We start from the raw sequence: 15,035 nt of genomic DNA on the forward strand, positions 1-15,035 counted from the left end.
CGAAAAAGCCAAAATATTAAAAGAAATAAATAAAAAGACCCAACCAAGTGGGTCCCACCACAAAAGCGAGTGAAAGGAACCGAAATGAATGGTTTCAGGGTCCGTCCTTAGTTTAAGCGAAAGTGGTAGGTCCCACCAAAAGATACGTGAAAGAATGGGAATTCATATATTTATCCTTTTTTTACTCAAGACAGCCCTTATAGTGTATTATTGATAACTCTTTTGCACAATAGGGAGCTGTCCCAAGTAAAAAAGAGTATAATTTCCCGTGAAAGAATCTCTCTCTTAAGATTGTCAGGTCGGTGCCTCTAAGAGGGATATTATATTAGGGGTTAAATGGTGTTTTTTTTACTTGGGAGTTGGGACAGCCCCTCTAGCGTAAAAGAGTAGTTATAATTCATAAAGTAGTAGAGTTTTTCGCACCCCAACTGTAGGATAATATACCCCCCATCATGATTTGCCGTCAACAAGGGGGCACATTATCCTACATAGGGGCGAAAAAACCCTCTAAAAGGGCCAAATATACTAATTCCCTCAGCAAAAACCGCAGAGGTTTCCGAACTTTGGCAACACTGCAACAACAAAACTCCTACAAATCCGGTCAAAAAAAAAGGGAGAAGAAAAGAGAAACGCAGAATTTTTTTTTTTTAAATAAAAAATAAAAAAAGGACTCTTCTTTTTCTTTCTCTCTCTCTCTCTTTCAGAAATCTCCAAATCATTTTCCTTTCAATCCTCTATAATTCCATATAAATTACAGCGATTTTTCCCTCCCTTTATACATTTTACATTTCTCTGTCTCTGCTTTTCTAGGGTTTCTAGCGTTTTAGAAATACGCTTTTTCTCTTCAGTTTCGCTTGCAGGCTAGGGTTTCTAGAAGTATCAGAAAAAGCTGAAGCTGGAAGAGCTAGGGTTTCTCGAACGATTTGGAATATCAGAAAATTGAGAGTTTTCTGATGTTTTTTGGGTGAATTTTGAGTTTGGCGAAGGTTTTGATCTGATACATTAGATTTGGATCTCTTTGAGGGTTTTTTTAGGGCTGGAACGGCTGGATCTTGTTTATTGGTGGATTTTCTGTTTCCATGGCGGATTTAGAGGTTGTTTTGCGTTGAATTGAGAGTCAGGGGATTGATTTAGGGTTTTGGTGTGATGTTGATGAGGATTTGCTGTGAAGCGGAGGGAAAAGATCGCGGTTCTCAAGATGCTTTTCGCGAAGCTCGACGATTCTCCGATGTTTCGGAACCAGGTGAGATTTTTTGAGCCATTTCGTGGTTTTTGCTGTTTTGAATGTTTTGATATTTGTGTTTTTCCTGCTCTATTTTCTTTCTGTTGCATTGGGACTGAAAAGATGGTTATGGAAATGCTGAATATTTTAGAAGTTCAGATGTGGATAGAAGACAGTAAAAACCTGATTTTGTGATAGAACATCTATATCTTGCTATTTCTTGGCCATATGTTTCTGTTAAGTTACTGAATTTAGCATAGCTTTCTGGGCAAGCCCCACTAAAGAAATGAAAATATCTCCTGTTTTGTTGACACTTAAATGTATGCCACTTTACTTGTTTGATTGATGAGCGCGTATGAGAGACGAAGATTTTGGGAGGGTAGTAGTTAAATAGTTCATATTGAGGTGGTTAATGTGCGAGCTTACCCGGTTGTATGGTGAGCACATTTTTAAGTTTCTGATTGATTTTGAGCTGGAAGGATTGTGGTTGCCATAAATTCTTTTTGAAGGCACTCATGCAGATCTTGGAAGGCAGTATGACAGTATGATCCGCTTTCCATGATTGTGAATAATTTGCTTTGTTATCTGGATTTATGCTGATGTAGATGGGAATGCTATGCTATCCATGAAGCTGATTGAGACTTGGGTCCATCGCAGTGTTAGAAGATCTGTTTTTTTTTGAACGCTAGCCAAATTTAATTGCTGAAAAAGAGGACCGAGATGGTCAAAACACATAAGATACCAAACATCAAAGAAGAGCGAGCTACACAATTGCAAATAGAAGAGAATCACGGAGGAAGAGAGTCAAAAAATGCCAAGGATTCTTTAGAAACTTCTTCTCTAGCTAGGCTATCTGCTATCTTGTTTGTGGAGCAACACACATGCTGAAACGTAATAGAGGAAGAAGCCACCCAATCTTGCATCTCAGCAAAGAACCTATCGAATCGCCAAGGGTGCTTCTGAGAACCTTTAAGCCACTGAATAACATTCAAGGAGTCTCCTTCTACCACTACATGGTCCAATCGATCTCTCGCCACCAACTTTAGACCTTGGGACCCGCAAAGGCCCATAACACCTCCCCAAGCTCATTTCTAAGAACCCCACCAATCCCAGCCGATGCAGGATTTCCCATGCTAAAGCCATCGAAATTAAGCTTTAATAAACTGGGAGCTGAGTGTTAGAAGATCTGTTGTGCTTGCTTTCTTTTGTCTATGTTTAATCATGCATTTTTAATGCCATTTCCATGTATTCTGATGATTGAGAAGTAGGTAGTCTATTTGTGTGGTTGAAAGTTTGTGCTGGTGGAGTCACTTATTATCTGCCCCTGACCCAAATGTGGGTTGTCTGGTGTTGCCAGTTGTATGTTGTTGGGCCACATGATATTTGAAGTGAATATGTGCAACTTGGCTTGTAGCGGGTCTTCACTCGTAGTTGAGGGAAGTTCAGCCTCTATTTATTTCCACTTGAGGAATTTTGGAAAGATCTAATTACCATATTGCATCATTATACTCAAAAGCTTATGACCAGGAATGCATTCAAGCCTCATGGTTTTCTAAATTTATTAGGAAAAAGAAAAACCAATTGGAGCCTATCAAAACAGAAATAATATTAGATTGAATGGTGTTGGAAGTTTGGACTAATATTTTATGAAATATTCTGGCCATAGGTTCTCTTTTATGCAAGATTTCTGGGCCTTGTTCACTGTAGAAACTGTCCACAGACGGAAGATAAAACCTACATTTGATAGCTGAAAGCTTGATTATGTCTGCATATAAACTTTCTCAGGAACATGAAGGGAAGTGTTATTGACATCAATTTTATATGAGCCTGTTAGAGTGAATACTAACAATGATAAGAGTATGTTAAATGGTCATCTCTACAATTGGCACAACAGTTGCATGATAATCTATCTGATACACTTGTAAGCAGCCTTAAGGCAGGATTTGAGCTTGTATCGATTGATACTCTATTAGATGCATCTTGATTTTATAATTCTAATGACAATCAACTGTGTTTTGGACTGGTTTAAAATGTTTTAAAGTTTGAAAATAAGTTGCAAAGATCTAGGCGTTTTTGTCTTGGAGCGCAGTGTTTTGGAGACGAGAAGGGTCTATTTACATGATGTAGAACACTGTTTTACATTGTTTTTTATGAAGTACGGTTTTTTTTTAATTTTTTTAATTTTTGAGATTCTGATGGGGACCATCCTAAGGTCCAAATTTTAATTTTCATTTGTCTATTTAAGTCCTTTAAGTTATAGGATGGGTACCATGGTCTATTTTAATTTTCCCACCAATATCTTTTGGTTTCGTTACGCTGTAGGTGTTTAAAATGGGGCTCACAAGTGTATTACTCAAGTGATATGTTCATTTAAGTCATTTGTAATTATTCACTTATGTTGGTAAGTGACTCATTAGTCTAGGATTAGCTAGTTTTCTTTATTCTTTTTTTAGTCATTTTAGCATAAGTAGGGGTATTTTTGGTATTTTACCGTGTATGGGCTGCTTATATATGGCCCTTCCTTTTCATTGATTATCCGTTTTTTGCTTGGTTTTGAGATGTAGTGATTCTCTTTTAGAGAGACATTGAGAAAGAGGGTTTTCTCTTCTCTTTTATCCATTGTTCTTAAGATTTGGAAATTATCGATTAGAGTGCTAATCTTTTTCTCAAATCTTTCATTTTCTTGTTGAATGCAAGAACCCTATTCCCTATTCCGACAATTCCTCCCTTGTTTTGATCTCTCTCGTCCCCTCGCTTGAAGACACTTTCAAGAATTAAAGAACACGAAGAACATTTCGAGATCCGCTGCATCAATGACCTCTAGGGACCACCTTTATTTTTTGAATGGTACCTCAAGGGCCCACCTTGCAACTTAAAAGAAGTTCTAGGAGTATATTTGTGGCATGGAGTGTCTATGTAATGGTATTCTTAAGTCATTAGTAATTTTAATTGAATTAGGTGTTTTATTCCAAAAACAAAAGTAGTTTATTTGTAGTCGGATTAGATAGTCCTTGTAAAAAGGGGATATGAGTCCTAATTATGCTAGAAGTTGTTTTTGCAAAAAGGATTAGTTTTTTTTTTTTTTTTTTTTAAAATTTTTCGTATGGTTTGCATAACCTATAAATATGAAAGACATATTGGCCTTGAGAGTAGTTCGATATGAATGAAAATTCATGGTTTCTTTTGTTGATTGGGCGTGAAACCTTTTCTGAAGTTTTATGCTTCATATCCTAAGGTGTGATGCCTAGGAGAACCTAGTGTAACTCCAAGTCCATTTTCTATTCTAAATTCTTATCTTTCATTCCTTTTTCCTCCTCTTTCTTTATTCCTTTCTCTTTTATCTATAAAATTCTCCTGTACTCGAGAAACCTTAATCCTGATTCAAATCTATGATGTTTCCCTTGATCTTGCCCAAAGCCCTTGCTTGCACCTTCCTGGCATATGTTTTCCCCCTTCTAAATCTTCCTTAAACCTCGTAAAAATATGTTTTCAATCTAATCATGAATTTAAGGATCCAAAATCTTAATTTTCACCTATTCTTTTTGTTAAGATGCAAATAAGGGTATACTTGTCATTATGTAACAAATAAGGGTATACTTGTCATTATGTAATAATTTACATAATATATTGAATCGTGGGGGGGGGGGGGGGGGGGAGAGAGAGAGAGAACGACTACTGTTCTCTCCCATACACGCCTCCTCTCTCTCTCTCTCTCTCTCTCTCTCTCTCTCCATCATGTAGCATGTTTACATGGTATCAAAGCCAAAGGTGGATCTCTCAAAGGTACACTTTTGTATTCTTTCTTCTCTCATATTCATCCATCTTAGTATTCCTTCTTAACCCTAGCCAACTGCACCTTTTTTTTTTTTTTTCTTCTCCTAAAACCTGATTCCATTCACCCTCTTATCCCTAATCCCAACCGTCCCCTCTTAACTTTTGCCCTAACCCTAGCCGGCAGCCCTTTACCCCACGCTTATTATTTTTGCCCACCCCTTCTCTATCCCATTTTCTTCCCCTAACCCTTGGTGTACTTGATCATAACCCTAACCCTAGACTCTTATTTGTGTTCAAATCTTTTTCCTAAATCATGTTCTACTTCAAATCAGCCCATAATCTTTCTTTCTTTATGATCTAAATTTATTTTCCCTCTCCATTTATCGTGTTGTTGGCTTCGGAAAGTTACTCGGTGGTTCCTTCTTATTTTCTTCATATGTTTGGGTGTTATTTCAAACTCTTATGTGCCCCGGAGCCGGATGTTGATGTCGTCGCACAAGTATATTGGTGGATGGTTTGATATATGGGTTGTGTTCACATTGCTGTTGATTATTATTGATGCTATTGTGCTGATCGATCTGTTGAGGATCGACATGGTTGTTGTTTGACTTGTTGGAGGTATTGTTAGTTGTGGTTGGTGCTATTGTGGTGATTACCCTTGTGGTGATTGGTTGTTGGTGGTCGCATTAGTAGTTGTTGGCTGTGTTGGAGGTTATTTGTGTTCTCGTGATTCTTGTTGGTGCGATCGTGGTTACCAAGACAGCTGTTAGGTGACCCTTTGAAGGATATTCGGGGTGTTGTTGTTATTGGTAGACTTGTTGGTTGTCCCTTGGTGTTGTTGGTGCCTTTCTTATGGATTCTACGGACCAATCATCGCAGCAAAGTGCTGCCCTCAAGGTTGATGAGGTTCGCTCTTTGTCGTACAATGCCCAGCCTAGTTATTCCCTTGTGGAACCTCCCCTTCAAAGGAATTCGATTAAGCTGGATGGGACAAATTACCTCCCATGGAAGATGGCTGTCTACACTTATCTACTTGGACGTAGGAAAATCAGGTTTCTAGAGCGGCCACCTCCGGCTAGCACCGACTTAACGTATGATCAGTGGCGCGAACATGATGCTGTGTTCCGCTGCTTTCTTTGGGGTTGTATGGAACCCAATATTGCTAATTCCTTGATGTACCTTCAGTCATCGAAGGAAATATGGGAGTAGACGGCCACGATGTATTCTGGAGCGGATAATTTGACTTGTATCTGTGATCGTTTTTCAGAGTGGTTTAGTCTTCAGCGAGGCGACAAGCCGGTGGGGACTCACTATAGTGATTACCGTGCATTATGTCAGGAGCTTGATTTATTGTTGCCCTTTACCGTTGATCCTGTTGTTCTTAAAAAGCGCCAGGAGGAGCTACGAGTTGTTCGGTTTCTTGATTAATTGGGGCCTGACTATCTCCAGCTCCGACAGTAGATTGTTAGTTCTGGTTTGATTTCCACCCTTGCAGATGTCTTCTCTCGTGACCCTATGGTGGATGGGTCTGCTCATGTGACATATGTTGGGGCTGATCGTGGTCGTGGAGGTGGTCGTTTTGGCCGCGGTCGAGATGGTGGTGGTCGTGGCCATGGGCGTGGCCGTGATTCAGGGGGAGGCCGAGATGATGGAGGTCGTGGACGTGGGTCCCGTTACTGCACTCACTGTCGTATGGATGGACATAGTGTCGAGTATTGCGATGATTTACATCCTGAGCTTCGTCCTTCCAGACCTGCGAGTGCTTCTACTGCTGCCTCTGAGAATCTTTTCTCCCCTGCTGCTTTATCTATGACTCCTGACACCATGGTAGTCCCTCGTGCAGAATATGATGAACTCGTGCGTCTCAGGGACAAAGGAAAGCATCCGGTTGCCACATTTGCGCATAAAGGTAGCCCCTCATGTTTTCTCTCTGGTACTTCTTCTGGATCATGGCTTATTGATTCAGGAGCATCCCACCATATGACTTGTAATCCTAACATTCTCTCTTCTTTCCAGTCATTTCCTTCTATGGGCCCTCGTACTGTTACATTAGCTGATGGAACTACATCCGCTGTGTCTGGGATGGGTGTAGTCTCCACCTCAATGGGCCTTCAATTGTCTTCTGTTCTTTATGTCCCATCCTTTCCTGTTAACTTGTTATTTGTTAGCCAATTAACAAAATCTCTAAATTGTTCTGTTTCCTTTTTTTCTTCCTATTATGTTTTCCAGGACATGAAGACTGGGACGAGGATTGGCTTGGGCCGTGAGATTGAGGGCCTCTATTACCTTGACCAGACTGGAGCTGGTGTCACACTTCGTACTTCAGTTGATGCTTATCAGTGACATTGTCGTTTGGGACACCCACATGCTGACATGCTTAGGAAAACTTCTTTTGTTTAAGAGCCTATTCCGTCTTTTCATTGCGAGTCATGTGAGTTGGGAAAACACCATCATGTGTCTTTCCCTTCTCGAGTTAATAATCGAGTGTCTCATCCTTTTGAACTTATTCATTCTGATGTTTGGGGTCCTTCGAGAACTACTTTATTAAATGGATTTAATTATTTTATCATATTTGTTGATGATTATTCTCGTGCCACTTGGTTATTTTTACTTAAAAATAGATCTCAAGTCTTTAAGGCCTTTCGTAATTTTTATTTTGAAGTGGTTAACCAGTTTAAATGTTCCATAAATTGTTTACTCACTGATAATGCTGAGGAATATTTCTCCGTGGATAATGGGTTTCATGATTTTCTTGCATCTCGCGGTATCATTCATCAGTCATCATGTGCATATAAATGTTCCATTAATTGTTTACTCACTGATAATGCTAAGGAATATTTCTCCGTGGATAATGGGTTTCATGATTTTCTTGCATCTCGCGGTATCATTCATCAGTCATCGTGTGCATATACTTTGCAACAAAATGGTGTTGCTGAAAGGAAAATTCGCTACCTACTTGATATGACCCACACCATAATGTCTTAGATGAAAGTTCCTAAGATTCATTGGGGAGATGCAGCCCTTACTGCATGCTACCTAGGGAACCGTCTTCCTTCCTCTATTTTATCTGGGAAAACACTGTTTTCCATCCTCTATCCTTCAGGAGATCCATTTCCCTTAGTACCTTTGTCTTTGGTTGTACATGCTTTGTTCAGAACTTGTCTCTCGGTCTTGACAAGTTGGAGCCTCGGGCAGAGAAGTGCATCTTTCTGGGTTACTCTCGTACCCAGAAAGGTTATAAGTGTTATATAGTCCACGCCTTCAGAAGACACTTGTCTCTGCCGATGTCACATTTTTTGAGGACCAACCGTATTCGGGTGATTTTTCTCCTCCTTTATCCGTTGACGTATCTAGTATGCCAGTTCCTATCGTTATGGGTTCTCCTCTACCTATTTCTACAGCAGTTCCCGAACCCGCACCGGGTCCTACAGGGAAACCTACTGAGTCGGAATTGCAAACTTATAATAGGGGACGTGACCTCGATAGGTTGTTCTTCCGACGAATGAGACACTATCTCCGTCCACTGCTACGAATGAGGCACCTTCTTAGCCAGCTGAGCCTCTTCCGTAGTCAGATTGTCCTACTTCAGGTATTTGTTCTCCTACTCCATATTCACCCATTGCAACCCGTACTCGATCTCGTACTACTGCACATCCCATTTCAAAGTTTGTTTCTTATGATCATCTCTTACTATCGTTTCATTCATTTGTTTCTAGCATGTCTTCGGTTACTTTGCCTTCATCAGTTACAGATGCTCTAAATCATCCTGGATGGCGGGCTGCCATGGACGCAGAGATGGCTGCACTTCACTCGAATAAAATGTGGCAATTGGTTACTCTCCCTCCTGGAGCACGACCTGTTGGTTGCCGTTGGGTCTTTGCCATAAAGTATCTTCCAGATGGGTCTATAGAGCATCTCAAAGCTCGCCTTGTTGCAAAAGGGTATACTCAAACATTTGGCGTCGACTATCAGGAGACCTTTTTTCCCGTTGCTAAAATTCCTTCAGTACGGGTACTGATCTCTCTCGCTGTTAATCGTGGCTGGCCTATGTATCAGCTTGATGTAAAGAATGCCTTCCTCCATGGTGATCTTTCTGAGTATGTTGCTCAAGGGGAGATGTGCTCATCAGTATGCCGTCTTCAGAAGGCGATTTATGGTCTGAAGCAATCACCGGGGGCTTGGTTTGGAAGGTTCAGTACTTTGCAGTTTTGCGTTTTGGGTTGAAGCAATGTGCTGTCGATCATTATGTGTTCAGTCACAGGTCCACTACTGGATATATACTTCTGATAGTGTATGTCGATGATATTGTAATTACAGGAGATGATAGATCTGGGATGCAAAAATTGAAATTGTTTCTCCAAAGGGAATTTTCCACTAAAGATTTGGGTCAGCTTAGATATTTCCTTGGTATTGAGGTAGCATGCTCACGCCATGAACTTTCTTTGTCACAAAGAAAATATGTGTTAGACATTTTAGAGGAGACTAGATCAATGGGGGTAAAACCTGCAACTACTCCTATGGATCCAAATGTTAAGCTTCTTCCTGATCAGGGTGAAGTACTTGATGATCTTGGTCGATACATAAGACTAGTTGGTAAGTTAATCTATCTGACTGTAACTCGGCCAGACATATCATTTGTAGTGGGTATGGTTAGTCGCTTTATGAGTTCTCCACGTACTTCCCACTGGGCAGCTGTCATTCAGATCATCAAATATTTGAAGGGTAATCCAAGTAAAGGCTTGTGTTTCAGAAAATATGGGCATGAAAAGGTAGAAGGATTCAGTGATGCAGACTGGGCGGGATCTCTTGCAGACAGAAGATCAACTACCAGATATTGCACGTTTGTAGGAGGCAATTTGGTGTCATGGAAAAGTAAAAAGCAAGATGTTGTCTCTAAGTCGAGTGCAGAGGATGAGTATAGGGCTATGTCCTTACGAGTGGGGAGCTAATTTGGCTTTGCTCCTTATCAGAGATTGGGTTCTCATCAGCATCTCCAGCACAGTTGTATTGTGATAATAATGCTGCACTTCATATTGCAACGAATCTGGTATTCCATGAACGAACCAAGCATATTGAGGTAGATTGTCACTTCATTCGTCATCGGATTCAGAGTGGTGATATTTGTATAGTGTTTACTCGATCTGCAGATCAGCTTGCAGATATGTTTACCAAACCATTAGGGTGTGCAAAATTGAAAGATTCTTGTAACAAGATTGGAATATATGACATATACATTCCAGCTTGAGGGGGAGTGTTAAGATGCAAATAAGGGTATACTTGTCATTATGTAATAATTTACATAATATATTGAATCGGGGGGGGGGGGGGGAGAACGACTACTGTTCTCTCCCATACATGCCTCCTCTTCCCCATCTCTCTCTCTCTCTCTCTCTCTCTCTCACACACACACACACACACACACACACACACACATCTCCATATGTATATATGTAAGTACGTGTGTGTGAGCAAAGTGACTCTAGTCTGGCGACTAAAAAACTCTCTTTACTCCTCCCATCTTATAAGCCGTCCGGTCGTTAGTGAATCATCTCCACCCTTCAAACTTTCTCCCTCTCGTCGAGACTACATTAACCCATTCTTCTCGATTTGGTTTTCCTCTCTCGACGGAAAAAAACTAGGGTTTGCAATCTTACTTCTCTCCTAGATCTCTCTCCACCGCGAAAGCTAGGGTTTGGGTTGCGATCTTACTTCTCGCCTCGATCTCTCTCCACTTCTCACCAAGACTATCGACAGAAAAAACTGGATTTGGGTTTGCGATCTCGACCGACAAGAACCTAGGGTCTTCTTGATCTCTCTCCACTTCTAACCAAGAAATCTCTTTGCCTACCGAAAAAAACGAAGTTAGTTTTGGACAAGGAAGTAGAATTCTTCCTTGGGAGGGGGAACCGCGATTACCCAGTTTCGTGAATCAGAAACGGGAATCTTCTCGAATCCCCAAAAACTAGGAATCCTGGTTCGGATTTGCCAGAAACCCGATTCCCACTTTTGGAAATCGTGGTTTATGATTCACCGGAAACACGATTCCCACTTTTGGGAACCGCTGTTTAATATTATGTGAAACACGATTTTCCGGCGATTCCCCGGAGATTCCTTGGCGATTCCCTACTCCTCGACGCCCCTGTGAATCTCCGGTGACTCTCCTGTGATTCTCCGGCGACTTCACGATTCCCGCTTCCGACCATTCCGGGAGCCTTCGATTTCTGTTTAGATTCCCGCTTTCGATTCCCGCTCTGGCAACCTTGGTTTTGGATTTATCTTGATCGAAAGTAGGGTTTCTGGTTCGGAACTTAGCTTCGAACGAACTAACCCTAAATTTCTTCCCTTTTATTAGCAGGAAATAGTACTCATGCAATGTTTCTCTACCTTTCTTCTCTGTTTTTTCCTTTTTGCTATTCTGGTGTTCCATGCCTTGATGATGTATTCTCTTATTTTTCAAATTTATTCTTCTATTTTACTGATGTATTCTTCAACCCGTATGATTTTCTGTGGTTTTTTTCTCAGCATATCACAAGTTAGTTCCAAGTGATGTATTCTTCAACCCATAGTTAGTTGGAGCTTGGAGTCTGTATTTTCTCTCTTATTTTTCTCAGCTTAAAGTTTCTCTTTGGTTTTCTTATAGCATCACAAGTTAGTTCCATTTATCGGTTGTAGCTGCCATGGTATATGGGTTGAAAACTTTTATACACAAATATATTGAATTTTTGAGACAAGGAGCTGCCATGGCATATGGGTTGAAAAGTTCTAGCCATTAATAGATTGTATTTTTCAGACAGGGACCCTCCATTTATTAAAAATCTGCTATGTTAGACTTTCACATGGCTATTAGATTTTTGTGTTCTTTTCTGTGTATCTTATTTATGACTATCCTTGCAATGGGTTCTTTGTTCCTGCGATCTTCTTTTGTATAACTTCCTCTACATTTCTGATGGAAATGGTGTTTTTCATAAATTGAAGGTCAATCGAAATAAAAATTGAATACAATCAATTTTTACTCTAAATTTTGTTGGACTACATCATCTCTAGTTTTCATGAATAATATTTCATCTCTTGTTTACATTATGAGTTATAGAACTACACGATGCATGGTTGGAAGAAACAAAACTGTTATATAGTTACAACTTAACTTTTGTTATCACAATTGTTTTTTGTTTAATTTTCATGTTATAGGAAGCATAAAAAATGGCATCCTCAAGAAACACTAGTGGTAACTCACATGGCGTACGACCAACAGCCAAATACTGTAATTGTGATATGCTAGTAGTTTGGAAAATTACACAGACTGACAGAAACAATGACCAAGGCCGGCAGTATTTCAGATGTGCCGGAAACTATTTGATGTCTGACGGAGATATATATATATATATATATATATATATATATATATATCAGAAGCGAAAATGAGAGAATTATTTGAATTTCTCTCAAAATTCTATGAGAATTATACATCACTTTTTTTGACTTTTTTTAACAAAGGCACCTATTCAACCCACATATTTTCAATCTTACCCCCTCCTTTATGCTTTTTAACAAAGGCACCCATTAAAGCCACATAATTTCAATCCTACCCCCCTCCTTTATGCTTTTTTAACTATATATATATATATATATATATATATATATATATATATATATATATATATATATATATATAGTAGAAGCGAAAATGAGAGAATTATTTGAATTTCTCTCAAAATTCTATGAGAATTATACATCTCTTTTTTTGACTTTTTTTAACAAAGGCACCCATTCAACCCACATATTTTCAATCTTACCCCCTCCTTTATGCTTTTTAACAAAGGCACCCATTAAAGCCACATAATTTCAATCCTACCCCCCTCCTTTATGCTTTTTTAACTATGGAAACCTCTATAGATTGGAGGGCTAGGATCAGCCTATGGAAATGATTTTCACGGGCACAACCTATTGATGTTGTGTTCCATCACATGGACGGTTTGGATCAACCTATGATGTGGTCCGTACAGTTCTTTGTCGGCCTGTGGCATCACACGGGTTTTTTTACTAGTATATATATATAGAGAGGAAAATGATTGTGAGCTTGAAGCTCATATAGCTTATATGAGCTTGAGGGCCCAAACACATGGGTCCCACATTGTTTGTGGTGATCCAAACCATTCATTTGCAAGGCCCCATCATAGATAGGGTGTGTACCAAAAATTGGCTCCATTGGATCATCCTAACCCCTCCAAAAGTGGAGGGCAAAAATGGGCAGATTTGTGGCAAACGGTGTCTGTCCATTTTGCCCTCCACTTTTGGATGGGTTAGGATGATCCTATGGAGCCGATTTTTTGTGCACACTCTATCTATGTAAGGGCCTTTCATATATATTATATATATATAGCAGAAGAGAAAAGGAATGGATTTTTTGAATTATTTGAAAATTCCATGAGAATTACACATCACTTTTTTTGACTTTTTTTAACGAAGGCACCCATTCTAACCTACATATTTTCAATCCTACCCCCTCCTTTATACTTTTTAACAAAGGCACCCATTAAAGCCACATAATTTTAATCTTACCCCTCTCCTTTATGCTTTTTTAATAAAAAATCTAGGGTGATCTTTAGCATCCGATTTAAGAGGAACAACATATTATGGAAACCTTTAAAGATTGGAGGGCTAGGATCAGCCTATGGAAATGATTTTTGGGGCACAACCTATTTATGTTGTATTCCATCACATGGACGGTTTGGATCAACCTATGATGTGTGGTCCGTATAGTTCTTTGTCAGCCCGTGCAATGCATGAGATTTTTTACTAGTGTATATATATATATATATATATATATCGGCTTACATGCGCTCGAGCGCACAAAACAGAGTGGGCCCATATTTTTGTGGTGATCCAAACCATTCATTTGAAAGGCCCTTATCTAGATAGGGTGTCCACAAAAAATCAAATCCTATGGATCATCCTAACCCCTCCAAAAGTGGAGGGAAAAAATGGACAGATTTGTGTGACAAACAGTGCTTGTCCATTTTCCCTCCACTTTTGGATGGGTTAGGATGATCATATGGATCTGAGTTTTGGTACACACCCTATCTATGGGAGGGCCTTCCAAATGAATACTTTGGATCACCCTAAAAATGTGGCCCCACACGAGTTTTGTGCACTTGAGCGCATATAAGCTATATACGCTCGAGCGCACAAATAGTTTCCCCATCTCTCTCTCTCTATATATATATATATATATATATATATATATATATATATATAGAGAGAGAGAGAGAGAGAGAGAGAGAGAGAGAGAGAGAGAGAGAGAGAGAGAGAGAGAGAGTGTTTATGAGCTTGAGCTCAGAAACTCATGTGGGCCCACATTTTTTGGGGTGATCCAAAGCATTCATTTGAAAGGCCCTTACATGGATAAGGTGCCTACAACAAATCAGGTCCATAGGATCATCCTAACCCTTCCATTTGTGGAGGGAAAAATGGGCAGATCTGTGGAGAAACAATGTCCGTCCATTTTTCAAATGAATGCTTTGGATCTGATTTTTGGTACACACCCTATTCATGCAAAGTCCTTTCAAATGAATGCTTTGGATCACCCCAAAAATGTGGGCCCACACGAATTTTTGACGCTCGAGCTCAGAAACACTTTACACACACACACACACACACACACACCCGTCAGATATCAATTTGGTATCAGAGCTACATTTGTCCTACATCAGTTTTGTATCAGAGCGTAGTTTTTTTTTTTTTTTTTTTGAAATGGTGAGATATTATTAAAATAGCTTACCCACGATTGAGAAAGTCGAGGCAACCATCACTAAAAGAGAAGTAGTCAGAAAAACCATCACAACATAGATTCCCACTATGGCAACCTATAGTGGTAGGACTTAACTGCTCAGGAATCCGGAGTTTGAAACCAAACTTCTCCTTAGGAGGATAGATGGGGCGATTCAAGTGAGATCCAATGTAGATCTAACTTTCTATTCACTCGTGAGGGTGGAGGGCAGGCTTTGGTCCTTCTTAGTATGAGTGACGAGTGGTCTTGGTA

The 15,035-nt window shown here is 39.7% G+C and overlaps 1 protein-coding gene across 1 annotated transcript in view; it reads left to right on the forward strand.

Moving 5' to 3' along the window:
* The first annotated feature begins 625 nt into the window (after positions 1-625).
* Positions 626-15,035, forward strand: part of LOC143889922 (ADP-ribosylation factor GTPase-activating protein AGD3-like) — a 105,407-nt gene continuing 90,997 nt past the window's right edge. The window contains exon 1 of the mRNA XM_077394324.1: positions 626-1,243. Coding sequence (XP_077250439.1) covers positions 1,199-1,243 — 45 coding nt within the window. The 5' untranslated portion in view covers positions 626-1,198. The remainder of the gene's footprint in view (positions 1,244-15,035) is intronic.

This window comes from Tasmannia lanceolata, unplaced genomic scaffold (genome assembly GCF_043159265.1).
Source record: "Tasmannia lanceolata isolate RefF3 unplaced genomic scaffold, GAP_Taslan_0.1 ptg000013l, whole genome shotgun sequence".
Classification (NCBI taxonomy): domain Eukaryota; kingdom Viridiplantae; phylum Streptophyta; class Magnoliopsida; order Canellales; family Winteraceae; genus Tasmannia; species Tasmannia lanceolata.